At 45.8% G+C, this 19,311-nt stretch overlaps 1 protein-coding gene across 11 annotated transcripts in view; it reads right to left on the reverse strand.

Annotated features, from left to right (window-relative positions):
- Positions 1-1,746: 1,746 nt before the first annotated feature.
- LZTS3 (leucine zipper tumor suppressor family member 3) overlaps positions 1,747-19,311 on the reverse strand; it is a 945,160-nt gene continuing 927,595 nt past the window's right edge. For all 11 annotated transcript variants that reach the window (XM_069632241.1, XM_069632237.1, XM_069632234.1 and 8 more), the window contains one exon: positions 1,747-4,570. In XM_069632241.1, coding sequence (XP_069488342.1) covers positions 3,866-4,570 — 705 coding nt within the window. In that variant the 3' untranslated portion in view covers positions 1,747-3,865. The remainder of the gene's footprint in view (positions 4,571-19,311) is intronic.

Below are 19,311 nucleotides of genomic sequence, written 5' to 3' on the forward strand. Positions count from 1 at the left end.
AACCAATCAGGGCATGGTAGGCGGGGTAGGAGGCGGGAGGGAGAAGGGAACCAGGAAGTGGAGCGGGGATTGAAGTGGGGCATGAAGTGTTCCACAGGGGCTAGGCCAGCACAATATTGGTCAAATGGGCTCGGGTGGCAGAAAAATAGCAGCAGCACTCACCTAGTATCCACTCCCAAACAAAGAAAGCGTAACTTTCTTTGTTTGGGAGTGGAGAGCATGCGGTTTCGGGCATGCTACATCATCGGGCTTAGTGGGGTCAAGGGTATATGTGCTGGTGGTGACGAGCTGCATGGGCCTGTAGGGCGTTAAGTGCTGAGGAGTTAATGAGCCTCGAACATAGTCGAATGTTTCAGGCATGAAGGGGCAAGCGGATGGAGGCCCAGTGAGTGGGGGGGTGTGCACATGGAGACGTGCTAGCCTGGTGGCGAGGGGGAGGGATACCGACTCGTGGACGCTAGTGTCAAGGGCACCTCCAGTAGCATGAGAGTAGAGGAGAACGTTGCTACATGCACCTCTTACGGCATGAGGTGTCTTACCATGCAAACAAACTGTGCAGGTTTGGCTAACAGTAGGCAGCATCGCCGAGCGACAGAGAGCAGATAAGGCCTTTGCCCATAGCCTTCGCTCGACGCCGGGTTCGTCTGGCGGCCAAAGGGAGCACGATATATTGCTTGAGGAGCTGCTCGCCAATCTGGGCCACAGCAGTGCGTTGAAGGTGTTCTGTTGTTGCTATGGACGCTGTTCCTTTGCCGGGAGACATTTTGTAGAGGCTTTGGTCACTTTCAGCAACACTGAAGTTCCATGTTGATTACAGTAGTTGCAACTGTTTACAACAGCATCCACACATAGGTAGCCCTTCCTTTCCTGACGGCTTTTACCTAATCTGGTCTTGTGGTTCACTTCTCATTTAGCTCCTTTGGTTCTCATGATGGAATGTGGTTACGATCATTGTAATACTGTACTGCGCACAGTGTTTTTCACCTGCTGGCTCTCCTCTGCATTGAAGCATGCCTGTGGCCCATAGATCTTTAATTGTCTTCATTGAACCTATTTTTTATTTGTATCTCTTTAATGATTACATTATTCTGCACCACATTTCCTCTTCCTCTGACTACCTTTTTTCCTATGTATTCTTTTATTGTACTATTCTCATCACTCATGTTTTTCGACTTTTAGTATACACATGATCTAGATCATCCAACCATCTCTGCTTAGAAATTCCTAGATTTAGGCTGTCCAAAACTGGTGGAGGTAGAGGCAATTTGTTGAGCTGGTTTTGAACCATGGACATCTAAGAAATCGCTCACCCACCCTACTGACTTGCGTTTCTGACCTCAGGACTATCCGCGTGATCCAATGTGTATTACACTACTGACCCTATTACTGTACATATCTGGGTCACGCACCATAAATTGTATGCACTGTAATTGTTTTATGTTTTTGCTCTGGCCTTTTTATGTTGTAACTAAGCTTCAAATATTCTGTTAACTGCTGCGACCAGCTACCTGGGGGTTTGGTGCGCATTACCAAATAAACAAACAAACAAACACCTACCAGCGACATGCATACTCAGTATTTTTTTTTTCGTTACCAGTTGCCTTTTCAACGACTCCTTGAGATGGCACTTAGACACAAGACGCGTTGGTGGATTACAGCTTCTTTACCTCTGAGAAGTGTGCACACACTTACTCCCAGACAGCACACAAAACCACCGAAGAATGGAACGATGCTTAACCACATAAGCAGCATTTGGTAACGTTTTATTTTTACAATGTTGTTTTATGGCAAGAAATGTGTGATACGGGACCTGTAAAATAGAAAGCCCTCCTGTCCACTCATGAAGGTTATCAATGGGCAACAGCCATACACAAAATGGGAAAGCATTGTGTGTTCTGACTTCAGATGGGGAGAACAGACACAGTACAAGACACATGAACTTTAATAATATGTACAGTACTAGACTCTTATTTACATCCAAGTACACTTGTCTCTGGAGAACTTAGCAGCATAAGGAATAGAACTCGGTTCTTATGGAGATGAATATGCGCTTCACAAACATTAGACTGCCAGTGATTATCCTTACAATACAATGCACACAACAATAGCTTCTGGGCATGAAACAGTTTTGATAGTTTTCATTTCATTCACTAGTTGGACAAAAACAACAAAGTGGCATTGTGCATTTTTAAGGAGTGCAGTGAAGCACTATTTCGTGAGTTTGTAAGTCAGACCTGCAAAGATTCAGAGGTTGTTAAGCAGGACAGCCAAAGGAAGGTTAACGAGCAGTAAAGCATACAATTCATAGGAAAAATTCAATTTCACAACAGACAAAGCTTTTCTCCTTATGTACACGATGTGGGCAACAGGCATCCTTTTAAGGAAACATATATTGGTGTAATTGATGAGTACACACAAACATAAGCAGGTCAACCCAGTCGCCCATGGTTCTTATTGCATCTCCCCTAACAGCTGATTTGCAACTTTGATCAAATACACCCAAGAAAGAAAGAATACCAAAGAACACCTCAAAGTTCAGAGCTTGCTGTGATGGCTGAAACATCATCATCATTTAAGTAACACACTACTTTTTTTTTAATGCAGTTTAAAAGTTACATCATACACACCGGAATTCCTTTAGCAAATTCTGCTTCACCGGTTCAAGCTCATTACTAGCTCACGGTTTCGTCAATGGATGAGATGATGTGCACGGTGTCCAAAAGACCCCTTAAGCATCAGGGATCCATTGAGCAACATAACAGTCAACAATGCCACCACGTGACCCTTCTCCTGCAAGCGGTTCACATGGAATAGTAAAATACAGTACTTACAATTCAACACCGCTTCAGCAAGCCGCATGTTTTAAGCCATAATGTGAGCGCATACGTCAAACATAGTGGAGCAAAAGGTTTGCGGATTCATGCTTTTTTAAAGTTGCAAATCGTCAATTTATCATTTTTTGTTGTTACCTATTTTAGTTATCTATCTGAGCCTCTTATTCTTCATCTCTTTAATCAGTAAACAAAAAACACCTACCTGGGGTTACAGCTTCATTGGGCCTCATTACGACCCTGGCGGCCGCGGCATGAACAATGCCGGCAAGGTACCGGCCCCGTTCATACCGGGCCACCACATTACGAGTTTGCTCGCGGGTGGCGGTATGCACGTCTGGTCTGGCCAGACGTGCATACCGCCACCCGCGAGCCGAACAGGATGCTAACAACGGACCCGTCATTAACGGGTCCGTTGTTAGCATCATCCCCATTCCCATTGAGCCCTATGAGGGCTCAATGGGAATGGGGACGTACCGGGTCCCAAAAATGGGAATTACCAGGCCCGCAAAAGTTTGAATGGCCCGGTAATTCCATTTTTTCGGGACCCGACACGAGTTTGGAGGTAGCCATGCCGGTAATGACGGCATGGCTACATCCAAACTCGTAATGAGGCCCATTGTGTTTGATAATCGTTCATCTCAGATCTAAAATAAGTGTGGTATACACAATGTATACGCCAAGTCATCTCTAGCCTTACAGCTCGGCTACAAAGCCAATGTGGCTTAATGCCCAATATAAATATATTTACCTCATTTTTAATACATACGGATCTCAATGAAAAGGTTGCTTAACAGTCACAGCGGATTTAAAGTGCTGATGGGCCATAATCAGCGGAAATAGAAAAAATACATATATCTGTGATATAACATACCGTACATCATATCACACTTCAGTTGCCTACAAAGGAAGGGCCAGGGGTGCAAGCAGGTTCTGACCTCCCGCAGTAATGGCGCATTATCTTGTGGAAGATCATTGGGTACAGCAGTTAGCACATGCACAGTAATAAATATATATTTGGAACCAAGTCTTCTTTATATCTCAGTGGATTCTATGCGCTCTAGCCTTGAGGGAGTCCAGGATTTCTTGTCCTCACTTTGAGGCAACGAGGCCTTTGTCGCCATGTCGTTCATCTTCTGCTCCAGAAGCTGGTTCTTCTGGTACATTTCCACATAGTTCAGCTGCAGCTGCTTCTGATACTGGATGACCTTCTCCTTCTCCTCCTGCCAGGTGCGCCGCTCCTCCTCAAAGTCCACAATCTGCTGATCCCTTTGCTGGCGCTCCATCTTCAGCTCAACCTGCAGCCTCTCAAAGTCTTCCTTCATCATGCCGGTAGTGTCCTCGTTTTGGCGTTTCATTTTTGCCTTATCACTCTCACAAGCCAAGGTGTCCCTTAGCTTCTCAGTGAGCTCGGTGCTGTACTGGCCATGTCCCAGGCTGGAGAGGGCATGCTTCAGGCCAGACATTTCAAGTTCACACTGGTTGAGTTTCTCCCTCATGTGCTGAGACTCACTAATTTTCCTCTGCAGTTCGTTCTCACAGATCTCTAGGTTGACACTCTTGGAGCTGCATGAGTCCTTCAGAGAAGCAATCTGGTCCTCTTTCTCGCTCAGGAAGGCCTTGGCCTCCTTCAGTTGTGATCGCAACCCAACAATGTCGTTAAGCTTCTGCTTGACCTCTGCCTGGGAGTCCTTGAGCTGCTGTTTCAGTAAAGAGATCTCACCAGCCTTCTGACAAACCTAGAATAAGTAGGAAAATAAAATTAACAACATATCTAAGTAGGACTTTAATGTTGCAAATTCAATGTCAATGATATCAAAGCACATTCTAGCAGGTTATCTATCGTTCCCAAACAAGTCTAATGAGCATTCTCGGCAGGTGAGACAACCAATCAGGTTGTTCAAAAACTGGCCTGAATCTAACAATCCATGCCTGGTTTCTGAGCAACCTGAGCAGTGGATGCACCCACGGGCCATCTTCCCTCTCGCTCCTTGCTCTCCCCGTCACCTCCCGCATCAGCCCACCCTGACCCCACCAACCACCACTCACCTGCTGCGGCACCGGCCAACTCTACAGATGGCTGCAATGGAAGTGGAAGAGCTCCACACTGGAGCCCCGACTTTCAGTTCCATGCTAGCCATGTTAGGTGAGGAGGATGCCTTCATATAAATCAACGGGTCACACGCTTGCTGCAACCCAATGAATAACAGGGGTGCTAATAGCAATAAGCACCCATTCTGGGGGCTTCACCAGGTGGTAATGGTGCAGGGGCCAAGCTATATCTTGGGACCCCATGCCGTTACCACCCGGTGATGCCCCAGAATAGGTGATTGTTGCTATAATAGTGCAATACCAAAGGAAGTACACTTTCATGTTCTGCTGATCTCTGTTAACTGTTGACAATAACTGCTTGTCACTTCAGTGCAATCTTAATGTTTACCCTATCCCACCTGTTCAAAACATGGCTTGCAAATCTTTAACCTTGACATGGGTGGCAGGTGTAAAGTTTTAGTCTTGAAACCCATCTTTAAAGGATATCTACTTCACTTATGAGAGATGTTTAGGTCGGGGTCTTGCTCCAACTTCATTAAGCACACCCACTCTTTGGAAATTTGTATTACAAAACCTTTTTGGAGTGAGACGCTTTTCCTTACGTACTTGCTCCTCCAAAGGCATGCATAGGCTAAGTAGCAACTCAATCGTGTGAAGGCTCCATCCTGAGATGAGCAAAGATAATAATGCCAATGGTGTCAAAAGTGGCCTGTCGTCTCTGAGCAACCTGATTCAAAGCTGCATTAGCTGAGGACAACTCAAAGGAGAGCACTGCATGTCTTGAGAGCTTATTGATATGGTGACAGGGCTGAACAAGGTTTCACTGCCTTGTGAAAAGAGGTGGGAGAAGCACAAAGAAGGTATGAAGGATTGGCAGATAGAGGATGCAATACAAGCAAGGTTGATTTAACCTAATGTTGGATGCGATCACCTGTGTAGAGTGATTATGGTGAATATCTGGCTGCTGAGACACAAGCAGCCAGGGACTGTTAAGGGATTGCGTTACGGAATGCATTTTTGAGGCCTAGTCCAATGTATAAGAGGTTGCAAGAAAGTTTCATTTTGCACTATATCCAATGCATCTTCCATCAAGGTGTATGCGCTGCACAGGTGAGACAAGAAGCAGTGGGGGAATGTGTAGCCTGTTACTCGGAGATAGCATAAATTGGCACCAACCTGTTTGCCTACCAGCAGATGGGCTACTGGGGATCCTACTGACTCCTCTTCTTCTCAGGAGGGTTGGCCACCCTAAAGGCAGTGCCATCTAATCTCCGTCATAAAGTGCTTGGGAAGCACCACCACAGACACATTTATGCATTAGGACTTCTTACTTTATTGTAATTCTCCAGCCCTGCATGATGAGGAACAACAGAAAAGCTCAGGATATAAACTCAAATGTAACTCTTCCACCTCTTCCCAACCCCTAATATATATACCCAAGTGGATCTAGAGAGTCTTTTAGTCAGGCTGTCGATGTATAATTTGCATCTAATTGTTAGGTTTGCACACAATTTCTATCCAGCTTCCTAAAGACCTCAATGGCTTATCCTGACCACCTTTAGAGTCTGAGGACCTTTTCTTGAGATTGGTCCCTCCCTTCCCCTTGGGCTGGATTTCCATGGAGGGGATTCAGATATATGTCTGTGTGACACGGAAATGCAGCGGCGAAATGCAGTCTGCTGCTGCTTCCTTTTCCTGTGTGACTTACCTGGCCGTCTGTCTTCTATTTAATTGACTGTTACCTGGAGAAGGTAGGTGGAGCATAAATACAAACCAGCTAGCAGTGTGGAGTGAAGTGCAGAAGTGCAGCAACAAAGTGCAATCTGATGCAACTCCCTTCACCTGTGTGGCTTACCTAGTGGTCTGTCTTCCATTTCATTGCCTGTTACCTGGAGCGATGTGAAGGAGCATGAATGTAACCCATCCTGCAGCGCGGATCACTGCAATGAAGTGTACTCTGCTGCAGTCTGCTGAAGGAAGCCTGAGTAAAAATGTACACACAGGCTGCATCATTTCCTCGTGTGCTAAACCCCTTCTACTCACTTTGTTATGTTCTTCTGGGACAGAGTTATCAGTCAGGCACCCCGCCCCCCGTAGCGAAGGCACGTGTTACCTAGCCTGAGGTTGACCCTGCTGACCATACCATTTATTGGTGCATGCCGATAATTCTATAGATACTGCACAGGAAGTTCAATATCACATCCCTTCCCTGGCACCTGTAATTGACCTTGCGGAAGACCTTTCTACAGCCGCGATTAACCTAGATGCTCCGAAAGATACCGAAGCACTGGACAGTCACGAGTCAAGTCCTTAAAACTCAAACTACGTTATATTTTATGAAAGGAAAAAAAAATAAGAGTTACCAAAAGCAAAACCTTAGATAAAGAAAACAGAGATTCAGAAAACTGTCAATAACTATGTGTATGTCTATGTCAATAACTATGTCGAGTCTTGTGGTACAAGGACATTTTTGAGAAACTTAAAAACCGCGAACCAAGAACAAGCAGATGTGATAGCGATTCTTGCTTCTTTGCAAGTAAAAAAAGGAAACAATGAAAGAAATAAGCATATTTCTGAGTCTAAGCCTAGTATTCTCCAATTGGTCCAATTCCAGTAGACGCAATATCAAATTACTGTGGGCACAGGGCTCAAGTCTTGGCAGACTTATCAACATACTCCCAAGATGAACCCATAATTGGACAATTTCGAGTAAAGATGGTGCCGATGTTCTGGACAGCTGTTAGTATGTAACACAACGCTGTCAAGATAGCCCCCACAGAAAGCAGTGTATGGTTTCAATACTTTACCCACGGGTAGTTGAAAGATGACAGGGGCTCTGTGTGATCCAAAGGGTAAGACTTTAAACTGGAAAAGACATTGTGGTATTAAAAAGGATGTCTTTTCCCTATAAGATAGATTTAAGGGGACCTGCCAATATCCTTTTGTTAAATCAAGAGTGGAAATATACTTAGCAGTCACTAGCTTCTCGAATATATCATCAATGCGTGGCATTGGATAATTGGCAAAGATGGATATTGAGGTCAGCTTCCTAAAATCTATATAGAATCGGCAAGAATTATCAGGAATGGCAACTAGGACACTAGGGGAGGACCGAGGACTCTCAGAGGGCTCGAAAATATAAGCTTTGAACAGGACAATTGCAATTCAGGTGAAATCAATTGGGTCCCAATTTCCGGGTCTGTAAGGAGAGCAGCCATAGTGACTGTAGTAGTCTCACTAGGATCTACTTTCCATCCTTTTAGTAGTTTCACATGATAGACTTGGGTTTTCTTTTGCCTATCTGGTTTGGAGATTAGATAGTTCAGGGGATTTTTTTTCTAGGACTTTATAGGGTCAATGCCACTTGGAAATCATTTTATTATCTGAAGTTAGCAGGAGAACTAAAACGAATTGTCCGATAGAATAAGATCGGGCTACGGCATGTTTACTATGTACTGTCTTGTGCTGTTCTTGTGCTTCACCTAGGAGTCTTTTTTACGATATCCCTTACTGCCGCCATATGGGCTTTTAATTTCTGGGCCGTTTTGGAAATGGGTAAAATGACCTCCTCTTTCCCCTTCCAGGTTTTCCTCAACATGCATAAAGCATCCCGGGGTTCCCTTCCATGGAGTAATTCAAAGGGGGAATCTGGGATACCACAAGGAAGTCTGAGGGGTCTTCCGGACAGCGAATAGGGCTTACTGTCATGATCTCTGCTTCCAAAAGGTCAGGGTTTTCCCAACTCCCTTGGAAGCAGATCCATAACCCAGGTTCCGAGTGCCAACCAGTCCCAATTGGGACCTTTTGGACCCAGTCCTGGCGCCAGTGGCACCAGGCTCATAAATATGCCCAGTCCCAGCGCTGGAAGCGCCGGGCTCATAATGCTTGGGTGGACTTACCTGCAGCAGACCATGCTGCTTACTTGCCTGCCAGTTGAGCCTCTGATCCTCTTCTGTTTGGAACTACTTTTCCTGTTGGGTGGGGCAGGAGCCACTCCCTAGATTCAGAACACTGGAACTCTTCTGGAAGGCAGGAACTCTTTTCTTACCTAGGCGTGGCTGTGGAAGGAGGGACCTAAGCACTACAGGAGGCTATTTAAACCACACCCGGTGGATGAATCTTGCTTTGCGTTATTCTGCATCCTCTGCAGCAGAACGCTCATCGTGTCTTCTGCATCGGATCCTGGGCCTAAGGAAAAAAGGCTTACCATCCTGAATCCAGTCTTCAGCAACACCTATAAAGACAAGAAAGAACAGGTTAGCATTCCGGCATCTGAAAGACAAAGGCTTACGTACTCTTCGTGCGCTCCGGAGGTCTTCACACTGCATTCCGGCATCTGAAAGACAAAAGCTTACCAACTCTTCGCACGCTCCGGAGGCCTTCGGCGCTGCATCCCGCATCTGAAAAACAAAACAAGGTGCGTCTAAAGACATTGGGGAACTTTAATACTCGCGTGCCATTACTCCTTTCCACATCTAACCCAGTGGGTATTCCGGCACCCTGCGGCCGCTCCGAACTCGTACCTGCAAAATAAAAAGACAGTTAGAGCGCATCGTGAAGCAGGCAACAAGCGCTTACTTACGTGCTTCCAGGCGCTTCTATTCATCACACGGACTCCATCTTCAACTCACTTCAGCCCGTCATCCGCCATCGCCGGAACCCTGCAAAACAAGAGACATCATTACTAAAGACTTTAAAGACAATAGAATTACTCGAAACTTACCGTTCGTGCAGTAAACGACGGACAGCAGTCCTCTGAAGTCAAGAGGCCTGCGCTACCTACCCAGTGAAGAAACTGGTTACAGCACCCTGCCCCGAGGCAGATGGAGAGCTCGGCATTCACTTACCTAAGACATCTCACTCTTGAAGTCAGGCATACAGTGCACAGAGGTCCAGCCCAAAGAGCCAACCGGGTGCTACACATCACCTTTGAAGATACGGTAGTTGCCCAGTCAAGACGGGCGCCTCTGCGAGAATCAGGTGAGCGTTACAGAACGCAAAGCCTACCGCAAAACTCTCGCCCAGGCGCTATGGAAACCTCGGATACTGACCACCTAGCCCGGTTACTTGGGGAACTAAGGGCAGAAGTGCATGCAGCTCGTCAGGAAACGAATGCTCTAAGAAGGGAACTAATTATTTCCAAGGAGAGAACAGACGGTCTTGCTAGACAATTGCTACAGTCACAAGCCAGACAGACCCCGTTACCCGCATCAGGGGCAAATCTTCCTTCAACATCCTCTATGAATCCAGTGCAGATCAACCTACCTGGGAATGTACCTCTGGCTCCGCCCGAACGATTTTCTGGTGACCCAAAGAGGTTTGCAGTATTTATCAATCAGTGCCGGTTGCACTTCTTATGCCGGCCAGCAGCCTTTCCAACTGATCAAGCTAAAGTAGCTTTTGTACTTTCGTACCTTAGTGGCAATGCGGCAGACTGGTCGATCCCTCTAGTTAATCAAGATGATCCGGTTCTCCATGATTTTCAAGCCTTTCAGCTTAGTATGGAAAAACTGTTCGCAAGACATTCACAGGGGCAGGCCTTGGACAATGAGCTTCTTTCGTTGCGACAGGTTAATCAAGACCTTTTGGCTTATATTGCATCTTTCAATAGACTAATAGTGGAAACTCAATGGCCTGAGGACAAAAGGATTACGCTGTTTTATAGAGGTCTACGTGGAGAGCTCAAAGACGTTTTAGCCCAAGTAGTGAATCCCCCACAAGACTGTTCGGATTATATAGACTTGGTCGTTCAAATAGATCATAGACTGCAGAACAGGAAGGCCGACCGTTCCAAGTTTGATGCTCGAGTATTTTCCAAGTCGCCAACTCCTTCCAAAGGAGTAGACTCCGGGGAACCCATGCAAATAGGGGGCCTGAAAGGTCCTCTAACACAAAAGGAGCGGGAAAGGAGAAAACAGTTGCAATTCTGCCTATATTGCGGAAACTCAGGGCACTTTCTTCGAGACTGTCCGGTGAAACCTGCCAAGAAGGCAGTAGGAGCTGCAGTTACCAAAGTTACAAACTCTGAGCAGGGAAACGACCTCGCCCGACAAGAATAGAGGTCCTCTTGCCGAGCGTGAAAACCAGTTCCGTGACCTCGCATTTCGTGATACCTATGGTCCTCATTAGCCCTGATAATCCGGATCGATTACATGCAATTGAAGCTTACGTCGACAGCGGTGCCATCGGCAATTATGTGGATCATGAAATGGTTTTGAGGATGAATCTAACTCTTTGTCCCAAGGCTGTAAAGGACGTCATTACTACAGTGGATGGTACGGAGATAGCCTCCGGGCCAGTAACGCATACCACTCAAGAGGTGACGCTAGTAAGTCAAGATGGACACCATGAGAAGATCGTGTTCGATGTGATCAAGGCCCCTCAGTTTCAGATTATTCTAGGAATACCTTGGTTAGAGAAACACAATCCTCTGATCGATTGGCGAGCAAGAACGGTCCAGTTTCCAGAATGTGTCTCTACTTGTCACCCTCCACCTGGTGTTGCACTGGCAGCAATTTCTTCAGAGACTCCCCAGTTACCTCCCGAATACCTAGAATACCAAGATGTTTTCCGGAAGGATCAGGCTAACTCTCTACCTCCTCATAGGTCTTATGACTGCCAGATAGACCTGATACCTGGATCTACTCCTCCTTGTAGTAGAATTTATGCCCTCACCGAGCCTGAGAACCTTCACCTTCGACAATACCTGGATCAATACCTGGCGAATGGGTTTATTCGTCCTTCCAAGTCCCCTGCTTCTTCAGCTTTGTTCTTCGTTCCAAAAAAGGAAGGAGACCTTAGAACTTGTATCGATTATCGCTCCCTGAACCAGATCACCGTTAAGAATAGATATCCGTTACCTTTGATCGCTGAACTCCTGGACCAAGTCAGAAAAGCATGCATATATACAAAGCTGGATCTTAGAGGAGCTTACCACTTGGTACGAGTAAAAGAGGGCGATGAATGGAAGACGGCCTTCCGCACCAAGTATGGGCTATTTGAATATCAGGTCATGCCCTTCGGACTTTGCAATGCCCCGGCCGCCTTTCAATATTTTATGAATGATGTCCTCAGAGAGCTCATAGATGTGTGTGTTGTTGTTTACATTGACGACATCCTCGTTTATTCTTCATCGGAATCTGAACATCGGAAACACGTGAAAATGGTCCTCGAAAGATTGCGTCAACACAAACTTTTCGCTAAATTGGAAAAATGTGTTTTCAACGTGACTGAAGTTGAATTCTTGGGATTCATATTATCACCTGGCGGAGTACGTATGGATTCAAAGAAGGTCGATGCAGTTCTCAAATGGCCATCACCATCCTCCGTAAAAGGTGTGCAAAGCATGTTAGGCTTCGCTAACTTTTACCGCAGGTTTATCCCCGAATTCTCTCGAATAGTCCAGCCCATCACTGCCTTGTTAAAGAAAAACAAACGTTTTAAATGGTCTACCGAGGCGGAACAAGCTTTCCAGGATTTGAAGACTAAATTTATCTCTGCACCAATCTTAAAACACCCTCGCCCCGAACTTCCCTACATCGTGGAAACTGATGCTTCAAGCCTTGCCATGGGGGCAGTTCTCTCACAAAAGGACCCGGTAACCAATCAGTTGCATCCCGTGGCATTTTGGTCCCGCAAATTCTCGCCTCCTGAAATCAATTACACGATTACTGACAAGGAACTTCTGGCTATCAAGTCTGCCTTTAAGGCTTGGCGGCATTATCTGCTGGGGGCCCGACACACCGTTACTGTGATTACGGATCACCGAAACCTGCAATATTTGAAAACCGCAAAAGCCCAATCCTCTAGACAACTCCGTTGGGCATTATTCTTTGCCGAGTTTGACTTCATAATTACCTATCGACCTGGTACAAAGAACGGTAAATCTGATGCCCTTTCTCGGATGGGAGTGGAAGAACACTTGATCAACCCTAAACCTGTACCAATCATTCCCGAACAAAGAATTCTGGGTGTAATAGCCACAGAATCCATAGAGGAAGTTAAGGATAAAGCCAGGCAACTTGTAACTCCAGCAGACATACAGAATTGGCATCTGCAGGGAAAGGACTTTGCAGTAAAGGACAACTTATTGTATTTCCAAGAACGATTATACCTACCCAGCACATATTTACAGAAAAAAGTAATCTCTTGTTATCACGATTCTTTAATGGAAGGTCATCCCGGTATGGCCAAGACCTCAGAAAAGATCAAGCGCTACTTCTGGTGGCCGTCTTGGAAAAAAGATATCAGAGACTTTATAATGTCCTGTGGAGTATGCGCCCAAAACAAGAGTCAAAAGGAAAGACCAGCAGGCCTCTTACGCCCTATTGACATCCCACCTCGCCCTTGGCATACGCTTTCTATGGACTTCATCACCGATCTACCTCCATGCTCCGGATACAATACGATTCTAGTAATCGTGGACTTATTCTCCAAGATGGCGCATTTCATTCCGCTCAAAGGCTTGCCAACAGCAGCAACTCTGGCCCGAGAATTTCTCAAAAACATCGTCCGACTACACGGTTTTCCTTCGGTTCTAATTTTGGATCGAGGTAGTCAATTTATTTCTCATTTTTGGCGAAGTTGCTGTCGGTCGGCTCAAATTGATGTGAGACTATCGACCAGTCACCACCCTCAGACCGACGGACAAACCGAGAGGACCAATCAAACTCTGGAACATTATTTACGCTGCATGCTGCAACAAACTGAAAAAACTTGGAAAGACATCCTTTGGATAGCCGAATATGCCTACAATAACTGTCCATTCGGGAACTGGGAAAACACAGTTTTTTCTTTTGTACGGCAGTCACCCTCGAACCTCGGAGTTGGATCCCCTCCAAGATCTTGAAACACCAGCAGTGGACTACCTGCATTCTACAATCACCCAAGCCTTTAAGGAAGCTGTTTCTCACCTTCAAAGGGCTAAAGAACAATACAAGAAAGGAGCAGATCAACATCGGAAGGAAGCCCCTCAATATCAAGTAGGGGACCAAGTCTGGTTATCCACCAAATATCTACCTCTAAAAGGGCCACGCACATTCAACCCAAGATACCTTGGTCCCTATTCCATCACTACCATAGTAAACCCAGTAGCGGTCAAGTTGGACTTGCCCCGCACATGAATATACATCCGGTCTTCCACGTCTCTCTATTAAAACCCGTGCAACCTCAAACCCGACTAACTAAATCTCCAAAACCCATCCTAGTTGATGGAGAACTCGAGTTTGAAGTCAAAAGCATTCTGGACTCCAAGATCTCCAAATCTAAACTATTTTACCTAATTGACTGGAAAGGCTACGGCCCCCAAGAGAGATCCTGGGAACCTGCTGAATATGTCCACGCTCCTCGCCTAATCAAAAGATTTCACCGAACATTTCCTGACAAGCCAAAACCCCCGGAGAAGCCCGGTTTGGGAGGGGCCTTGAGGGGGGGTACTGTCATGATCTCTGCTTCCAAAAGGTCAGGGTTTTCCCAACTCCCTTGGAAGCAGATCCATAACCCAGGTTCCGAGTGCCAACCAGTCCCAATTGGGACCTTTTGGACCCAGTCCTGGCGCCAGTGGCACCAGGCTCATAAATATGCCCAGTCCCAGCGCTGGAAGCGCCGGGCTCATAATGCTTGGGTGGACTTACCTGCAGCAGACCATGCTGCTTACTTGCCTGCCAGTTGAGCCTCTGATCCTCTTCTGTTTGGAACTACTTTTCCTGTTGGGTGGGGCAGGAGCCACTCCCTAGATTCAGAGCACTGGAACTCTTCTGGAAGGCAGGAACTCTTTTCTTACCTAGGCGTGGCTGTGGAAGGAGGGACCTAAGCACTACAGGAGGCTATTTAAACCACACCCGGTGGATGAATCTTGCTTTGCGTTATTCTGCATCCTCTGCAGCAGAACGCTCATCGTGTCTTCTGCATCGGATCCTGGGCCTAAGGAAAAAAGGCTTACCATCCTGAATCCAGTCTTCAGCAACACCTATAAAGACAAGAAAGAACAGGTTAGCATTCCGGCATCTGAAAGACAAAGGCTTACCTACTCTTCGTGCGCTCCGGAGGTCTTCACACTGCATTCCGGCATCCGAAAGACAAAAGCTTACCAACTCTTCGCACGCTCCGGAGGCCTTCGGCGCTGCATCCCGCATCTGAAAAACAAAACAAGGTGCGTCTAAAGACATTGGGGAACTTTAATACTTATGTGCCATTACTCCTTTCCACATCTAACCCAGTGGGTATTCCGGCACCCTGCAGCCGCTCCGAACTGGTACCTGCAAAATAAAAAGACAGTTAGAGCGCATCGTGAAGCAGGCAACAAGCGCTTACTTACGTGCTTCCAGGCGCTTCTATTCATCACATGGACTCCATCTTCAACTCACTTCAGCCCGTCATCCGCCATCGCCGGAACCCTGCAAAACAAGAGACATCATTACTAAAGACTTTAAAGACAATAGAATTACTCGAAACTTACCGTTCGTGCAGTAAACGACGGACAGCAGTCCTCTGAAGTCAAGAGGCCTGCGCTACCTACCCAGTGAAGAAACTGGTTACAGCACCCTGCCCCGAGGCAGATGGAGAGCTCGGCATTCACTTACCTAAGACATCTCACTCTTGAAGTCAGGCATACAGTGCACAGAGGTCCAGCCCAAAGAGCCAACAGGGTGCTACACATCACCTTTGAAGATACGGTAGTTGCCCAGTCAAGACCGGCGCCTCTGCGAGAATCAGGTGAGCGTTACACTTACGGTATCATTACAACCCATTTTTTTTCCATCAGTTTCCACCAACTTCTGCAAAATTCCTTTTAAGGTCTGTTTAAACCCCTCTACTAAACCATCAGTCTGGGGTGGTATACCTAGGTGCGGAGGTTTTTTATGTGTAAGCGGATTCAATTCAACACTACAGCCAAGTCAATGCCTAGTCTGGGATGCTGATGGAAACCCTTATTGATATATTTTTATGTCCAGTTCACGTACTCTGGATGACAACCCTTATATCACACCCCTCTCTTAGAATCCCCCTGACCCCACTGAGCCAAGAAGTAGGTTTGTTTCGCAATTTAAAAGGTTTTATTTGAACAATTAAACAGTATATATGTATATCTCACTTTTATAATAAATTAATAATTGATATCACACTTATGAATATAATGTTGATCAACAATGGATAATCTGACACTAGCACACTTCTTTACAATCAATGAGGATTTGGTATAGGATGAATAAGGCAGCGAAAATACTTTTATGGATTCAAGGGAAAAGCAATGAGGAATGAAATGCAGTACAGAAATAACTTGATATGATTTTAGCAAAGGATAATATAATCACTTTTTCTCTGGTAATTCACCCCCCCCCCACCTATCCAATGTAAGAAAAGGAAAGAAGGCAAACAGTCTTCAAGAATCCCAACAAACATGCAATACGAAATGCAGTTCCCCCCTGGCAAGCTTAGAGAAAAACAGGTATGATTTTAAAACAAAGGCCCAACATGCTTTGAATGTGGTGGCAATGAAGTGAAATGATGCTAAAATTGATTTTAATTCCCTGTAGGAGGTTCAGGGTGAGTGGTAGACACTTTAAATCAGTTCAGGTCAGCCCTAACAATGATTCAGGGATGGTTATTAGCTTGCAAACGAATTTTAGCAGTTCAAGCAAAAGCGGCTATCTTTTTACAGGTGAAGAAATCAGGCCAAATTGCAAATCGCGGTAACTTTTGCGAGTGCGTAAATCGCGATTGCGGAAAAAGTATAAGGAGTAGGTTTGTTGGAAAGCCTAGAATCTCAGCTTTAAGATGAAAGTTAAATTTCGCTTCTATCACAAACGGTTCAAGAGATACGGATGATTTCGTGAAGGTAGATTCTCAAAAGAAAAAGTCAAGCCCAGAATGACAGATGACAGTTTTCAGCTTTAAAGATGACAGAATGACACGATTCTAGGAGGCAGTTCTAATAGGCTAAAATAGTTTGGATTAGATTATTTTAAACTAAGAGATTAGTTCTGGCACAGTCCTAGCTGGGCACTCACACTATATTTTGGACAGGAATGCCACTTCGTCACGGATCGGGTCAGGATTGGCTGCGGACCTCTCGCCACTTGGACTGGTTCTGCGCACAGCACTTCACAGCGATCTGGTCTGGGTCTGCTAGCAGCACTGCACAGCGGTCTGGATCTCTGGTTCTGGCGAAAGTTCTTGGCAAAGAATTCAAACAGCTCACCCGGCTGTTGAATAGTTTGGTTGGTTTTGAGGCCTGCTGAAGAGAACTCAGCTTGTGGTTTAGGCCTTTGCTTTAAGTACTGAAACCAGAGTTCTAAGTTCTGGTCTCTGTCTTGCTTGGAAGTCTAAGTGCTGGATCTCTGGATGTGAAGTCGTCGGTCATCATGCTCCGCAAGGAAATGGAATTGAATGTCCCCACCCGTCCTGCACTGTCTCCTTTTATGTGTTTAGAAAGTGGCTGCGTGCGTACCATAACTGAGCCTGCCCCTCTCAACTTGTCATTGGCCCAGTTCTCCCCTCTCCCTTGATTGAGGAGCTGGGTTGTGTGTCATCTTTATGGCTTACAGAAAGACACTCCCCTTGTCAATGTGCACACAAATCTATTTCTGATCCAAATACATATTTCCCAGATACACAATTTGTTGAAATTACATGTACATATTACAGATTCCTTATGGTCCATGCTTGTCCGACTCTGATCTTCCTGGGGGCTTGCATTAACAAATGGCAACTTAATTTCGTTTTTAGTTGGTTTTGCAACATTGGTTTTTCATCAAAAATTACACAAATGTACACCCTCCTTCTACACACATTCCAGCTATTTACTAGGTTTCTAGCATAAACCCGGTTTCTGTAATATCAATAAATAGCAGGGTTTCGCCTCAGAACATGGTACAAAGTTGAATCAAGTCTTGAATTGTGGGTACATTTCTTGGATTGAGGTTCTCCAAATTGCACATTTTTGTAAGCTTAATACAATATTTTAGAAGCATTTAACTTAAACATATATTTGCTGCAATATGATTCCACAAAAGTGTCTGAGCCCACCCCCCAGAAGCTTGGGTGGGTCAGGGATCACATGTCTCCCCTCCCAGGCAGCTCTTTTTACAGTCCACACTCAAAATTAGCATATCCTATTCAAAGGAAAGAGCCTATTGTGTGGGCTGGGGTCAGCAAACCAGGGGGCCACCCTGCATTTGGTTAGCAGGTCCATGTGATCTCCGGGGCTGTTGCTGGTAAGGGCTGGTGTGAATGCTTCCCATGGACAGAGGCCCTTTGATGTGTTTTAATTGAATCAGCCTTCCTCCTGGGAACAAACCTTTGAAGTCCCAGTTAGCTCAGGATCCTCTTGCATTCCTGAGGTACGGTTTGTGGACAAAGCTGGGACTGCACCCATTTTTGGGATCTGTCTTGAATTAATGCATTTCAATAGAGTGGTCTTTTGCTTGATAGTATAGGACTCTTGCTTAACATTGTTTTGATGGCATCCTTACAGTAGAGTGGTGATGTGGAACACCCCACCAGAAGGTTGTATCTTTAGAGTGGTCTTGTGCCCATGATTTTAGCAACTTTTTGACATCAATAAAAACAGATTTTGAACAGAACCACCTTTCTTTGCACTGGTGGGTGGCAGATTAGGTGACCATTTTGGTGTGCGCAAACTCAGCGGTTCTCATGGATTCTGGCGTGAATGTGGGCAGCGATAGCTCATCCCCACATCTACCCAGTCTATTGATTCAGTTTCGTTCCGGGATAGAATGATGGGCGGCGACAGCTCATCCCCACATCTACCCCGTCTTATAATTCAACATGGGTCAAAACCCTTGACAAGCCCCCCCACCCGAATGCGCTTTGATTTCGAGTCGAGGGGAGTCGGGTGCAAAGGAGGTTTTGATCGACGCGCTGGTATGTCCGCATCATCTTCTTCCAATTCCGTAGATGGCACAGTTCAGCATCTTTTCCTCCATCCGGTTGGATCGATCGGTTCTCCTCGCCGGTCCTGATGGGAATATTGGGCGGTACCCCGGGCCCCTCGGATCTCTGCTCCCAGTCCCCGGTCGTCCTCCTTGGTCAGTCTGCATGGTTTCCTCTCTCCTAAGATGATAAAGCAAAAGCGGCAATACCTATTCATAGACATTTTTCCACCACTATTGATCTAGTGGGGCGGCATGTACATTTTATAACTCAAGAGACATATCATTCTTATTTTGAAAAACAAGATATAATACGAAAGTTTTTTTTTCCAAATCATAATATGTTAGAGTCTATATGTGGGATATTTTAGGTTGGGAACTGAATTAATCTGGAGCGGTCCCCTCTGGTATTGCAGAGAACTCCTCCAGTTGATGCAGTGTGTGCCTGGGATGGCAACACTTTAGCTGATTTATATGTACCCACTTGTCTTCCCCTTCCGCCAGACTACCTTTGGGGATGCGGATCTTATAGGCTA

Source organism: Ambystoma mexicanum, chromosome 6q (genome assembly GCF_040938575.1).
Source record: "Ambystoma mexicanum isolate Mex_15411 chromosome 6q, UKY_AmexF1_1, whole genome shotgun sequence".
Taxonomy (NCBI): domain Eukaryota; kingdom Metazoa; phylum Chordata; class Amphibia; order Caudata; family Ambystomatidae; genus Ambystoma; species Ambystoma mexicanum.